Raw genomic sequence first — 5009 nt, 5'->3', positions numbered from 1 at the left:
AGTCAGTGTTTACTACAGGAGTCATCCTCAGGGATCCTTCTTCTTCTTCACGCTCTGTCACAAGCCACTGATCAATTATGAAGAGAGATCAAGTAAATTGATGTTTAGAACATATTTCTTCTTTAAAGGTTCAGTGTGTAAGATTTAGGTGAAAGGGATCTATTGTTAGAAACTGGATCTAAAATAATCCTAGTGATGTTTTCACTATTGTGTTTCATCTAAATTGTATAAATTGTTGTTTTCTTTACCCCAGAATGAGCTCTTTATATTTAAATACTTTATATTTACATCGGAAGTGGTTCCTCTCTACAGAGGCAGCCATATGTTTTACAGTAGCCCAAACTGGACAAAGTAAACCTTTTGAGTTTTTATGACAACTGAAGGCTTCCACAGGTTCCCCTTCGTGTTTTGAAAGGGAGAGTGAGGTGAGGGGTATTCAGCTGCAACATGCAACTTCACCACTAGATGTCACTAGATTCTACAGTTTGTATGTGTTGCCTCCTGTTTTTGTTTTCTCTTGCTTTCTTCTGAAATACCAGATGATGTGACTCTGATACATCATCAATGCTAAATCTGGGGTCAAAGGGTTGTTCGGGTGTTAAACCAGCCATCACACACCCTCACCATCAGTCCCCAGCTTGTAGCACTCCATAGATCCACAGCCATGTCGATGCTTCTTCTGCACTTGGATGATGTTCTTAGTGCTTCTCTTTTCTCGCAATCCTCGAATGACCTGGAAACTAAGATATAGATGTAGATCCTCTCTACATCACTGAGTTCCAACCTGCACTTGGTTTCAACAGTCAGACATTCAGATCAAACCTGGCCTGAGAGTCATCCTTGCAATGAGCTCCAGTACTTCAGCTGCTTCCGTCTGTCAACCTAGTTGCCCATTTGAGGCTCTGAGCTCCGTCTGGGGGTGTCTGGGTATAAGCTTGACCCCAGCAATGCAGGTTCAATAGGCTTGGAAAGACAGAAACCTGTACTCGCTGGTTCGGATTTCCAAGGTGTTGCTCAGGTGATCTTATGGGCAGCATGAGTCCGCCTAGCTTCTGCCCATGTGGCTGCTACATGTCTCAGCTCCTTCCTCCCTCTAGTTCTATAAAGTTCCACCTCTTTGACACCAGTGACTTTAAATCCTCTGTCAGGCCGGTGAAAAGGAGAAGCAGCTTGTCCATAAAAGGTAATGCTGTTTAGGCTCTTTAGTAGACCCAGCCTCCTGTGAAGGAACCGACCCCCCACGATGGTCCTTCAAATATCAACAGAGGCCACATCAGCAGGATGTCATGCTGATAAATCCATTCCTTGATCATCCATGGAAGTCCTGACGCATCGACTACTGACAGCCACACTTTCAGCTCCATACAAGTCGATGGGAAGGCTGCAGCGTCTCTCAGGTTGGAGTGGAAGAACTTCTCCAGGAGATTCACGACGAGTCGCTCAGACACATGGAACGTGTTGGACACATCCTCTTCCCTGCACTGTTAAACGTCAATGCATTAAATAGGCTTGAGGGTTACCAGGCTGTTAAGTGGTGTTGGTGCTCATCCACTGAGAGATGATGAGAGATCGTTTTAAATGGTCTCCTCATTTGTTAGATAGAAACTATGATATACCATTTATATTCTAGGAAAGCCTGTAGTTAGTGTCTAGACCAAAATTGAGAATGAATATCGTATTAACATGTATTTCTTGACTCTGTAGCTAACTACAAAGTGTTTAACCCACTCTATCCACTACAAACATTTATTACTGCCTCAGGTATTTTTCATTACCTGACCACAAAAGTTGCTTTCTTTATATTTTTTCTCACTTAACTAATAACACAATTGGTTACAACTATGAACCCTTAAATAAAGGGAGCGTTAATAGCAAGTGGTTCCTGTTTTCTTTTCTATGCTCTCTTACTTGAGCTTGTTGGAGAAAACGTGGTAAAAGTTGCAGAATATGACACATGGTGCTGCAGCAAAATGACCACAAGAGGGAGCCACAGTCCTATTTTTTACAGTGGCCATCATTCACACTAACACAGAACCTTCACATTAAATCACGTTTACCTCCTTTTATCAATGAGACGTTTAAGATGTGATCATTTCTAATGAAGCTGATCATTTAAACATTCAAGCATAAACATTTAAATATTAAAATCAAAATTCAAAAAGGGCCTGAAGAGATTAATTAGAGATCTGTAGAGATTAAGGAAACTGTTTTCACAGGTGGCCTTAGCTCTCATTGTCCAACTTGTAAAGTCCTGACTGAGTGAATATCAACAATATAAGTTTTGACATTGAATGCTGCATTAGAGCTAGTGAACAGCACCAAGTGTAAAAGGCTTAAACATTACAACTGACTACACAGGTGGTAAAGAACACAGATGCAACCCCACGTTAAAAATGGCAACATTTATTTCACATGTTATAAAACAGATGGGATATGAACATTTTCAAATCAAATATAGTATGTAACCTCATGTTGGATACATTCTCCCATCCTGCTGTACCATGTACATTATATACACAGTAAACCTCTGATAATTACACTTTGTACACACACAAAAAAATCATCCTGGATCCACAAAACATATTTTTATTGCTTTTTACATGTGCTAATCTTTTTTTATTCTTCTTTTTCAAACCAAAATATCACAAAATAGAACCAAAATCAGATTGTTTTCTCCTCTCAGTTTAAATATCTCTCTCTCAAAAAAACAACAAAAAAAACAGTATAGAATGACTTAAGCCAGAACATTCACATAAGTGTCGGCAAAAATGCGAGAGGGATTGCAGAGGATCCCGTTATTAAATAATTACAACCTAGAAATAAGAAAAAATTACAAATAATCTTAGTCTGCAGCCATAACGTTGCTCCTCCTTTCATTACAATGGAAGGATCCACAGTTTGTCTCTTTATGTCTCGCATCCACATATGTTCTTGATAGTTAATGGATAAATATGAACGGTTGGCTGACGACCAATGTCTGAAAAACAAATTGAGTGGATATAAAAGACTTAAGTGAGCTAAAATGATCTGAACACATGAAAATTAGGCATTGCCAAAAACAGAACTCGGTCTATTAGCCTCATATACACACAGACATCGGCCCATATTCAAACAAGGACCTAATAAAACCATATAAATAATAAAATTAAACTTAAAAGCCTCGTAAAACAACTGAGAAGGAAGCTGCGACGTTAACGGTCTGAAGGTGATTTGCAGAGAAGTGTCACAGAGAAAGGTGTGGTGGGTGGCACAGGAGCTTGAGACGTCACAGTGAGCGTACAGAAGTCACAGGTGAAGACCGAGTGGAAAGTGTCCCTCTCTGTGGGCCGTGGGCCTTGTGCTTACAGGTTCATCTTTATACTTCCACTGCTGTTTCCTTCATGTGTAGGTTTTTACTGAAGCCAGAGCCTGTGCTGCAGTAGGAGAAGGTGAGAAAACAGTCAAATCATTCCATTCACTGTCCTTTTAAGGTTCATCAGCAGGCAACAACAAATACTGTGAGTAACTACACAGACTCAAAGAAATGTACAGGATGAGAACAAGTGGTGGCTACAGCTAAAGCTACAGCAAAAATTACATTGGCTGTTTTCGGACATGAACTCCGGATAACGTCCAGAGAATGGGGCATAGACTTTCTCTGGACTTTGTCTGTCACATATGAAGAACGCAGCAGGACATTATCCGGGTCAGACACTTTCAAAAACTACAGGAAAATCTCTGGGACATTCAGCGGAGGTGTGATGCAGAATGGAGGAGGCAGGACATAACATATAAATTCACGTGGCTTCCTTTATCACTAAAAGCTCTCGAATCTCGTCGTCTTTCCAAGTTAATAACTTTGAGTCTTCTATGTGTGATGCCTCTTTTTCACCCTCAGATATTGATATTCTCTTAGTTTTTTTCTGTTTTCTGTTTGTCGTGTGTTAGAAACTTCATCAACACGCCCACTCGCTCGTGGTGAATCCTCCGGACATTATCCTGCTGTATTCTCACATAGCTCACTTGGACATTTTCCAGATTGTCTACGAGTGGGCTGGCAGGAGAAACTCCAGAGATTGTCCGGCGCCTCTGACTTGGACATTTGCGTTCTCACATACAGCAACTCCAGATAATTTCAGGAGATTATCCGGAGTTCAGTGCAGATCTGAAAGCAGCTTTACAAACACATGACTAATTTCCTTTATTTGAATATAAATGTTCATGCATCCCTTCATGCTGATCCCCCCCTCCATAGACAACAAACACAATAAATCCACTTTAGCATTGTGAGTATGGACAAAAACAGGTTGATGAAGGCCCTTACTGGTGCTACTACACACACATGAAGTGAGACCCATCAGCGAGCTGAGGGGGTGTGTTAGGAGACTGTGGAGGGGGTGGGGAAGAGGATGACAGGCTTTTCACTGCAAACAAAAACAGAGCAACATGATGAACACACAATGACACGCGCAAAAAAGAAATGACAAAAGCAAATTGTATGTGTAGCTAACAGCCAAAAACCACAATGAATCAGTGAAGTCAATGACATTAATGGAGAAACTGAGACAGCAATGATAAATGACCAAACACATGCACAGTGGAAGTAGATACATGTTGATTAAGCACAACATGAAGTAAGAACAAGCCCCCACCCCCACCATTCTCTGCAGAGACTTACCTGCTACCAGCTTGCTGCGTTTGGAGGCCTCGGCTGCCAGCTCGTACGAGATATTAATCATCTTCTCTTTCTCCTGTATGGTCACCTCCTCCTCATTCTCCTCCTCTGGGCTCAGACCCGTGCTCTGCAACACGTTATGCATACTACGAGCACGAGCACACACACACACGCAAACATACCAAAAATAATTCAGTATACAAAAAAATATACAACTTTAATTCCAAACTTACTTCCAGACTAAACGTGTTTACCACTGGATAAACAAGCTATCTTTTTAAAATCAACTCAAGAGGGATGACATTTTGATTTAAATGCCACAGCGGCTGCAAGATGAGAGCGTGAACTACTCTGC

At 41.0% G+C, this 5009-nt stretch overlaps 1 protein-coding gene across 8 annotated transcripts in view; it reads right to left on the bottom strand.

Moving 5' to 3' along the window:
* Window positions 1-2383: 2383 nt before the first annotated feature.
* LOC117762867 (pleckstrin homology domain-containing family A member 5-like) overlaps window positions 2384-5009 on the bottom strand; it is a 90956-nt gene continuing 88330 nt past the window's right edge. For 7 of the 8 annotated variants that reach the window (XM_034587546.1, XM_034587549.1, XM_034587548.1 and 4 more), the window contains 3 exons: window positions 4658-4800; window positions 4304-4403; window positions 2384-3413 (listed from right to left, as the gene is read on the bottom strand). In XM_034587546.1, the coding sequence (XP_034443437.1) occupies window positions 4312-4403; window positions 4658-4800 (235 nt within the window). In that variant the 3' untranslated portion in view covers window positions 2384-3413; window positions 4304-4311. The remainder of the gene's footprint in view (window positions 3414-4303; window positions 4404-4657; window positions 4801-5009) is intronic. The other variant, XM_034587547.1, reaches the window with a different exon arrangement.

Source organism: Hippoglossus hippoglossus, chromosome 6 (genome assembly GCF_009819705.1).
Source record: "Hippoglossus hippoglossus isolate fHipHip1 chromosome 6, fHipHip1.pri, whole genome shotgun sequence".
Lineage (NCBI taxonomy): Eukaryota > Metazoa > Chordata > Actinopteri > Pleuronectiformes > Pleuronectidae > Hippoglossus > Hippoglossus hippoglossus.
This window is presented reverse-complemented; position numbering and strand designations above follow the sequence as displayed.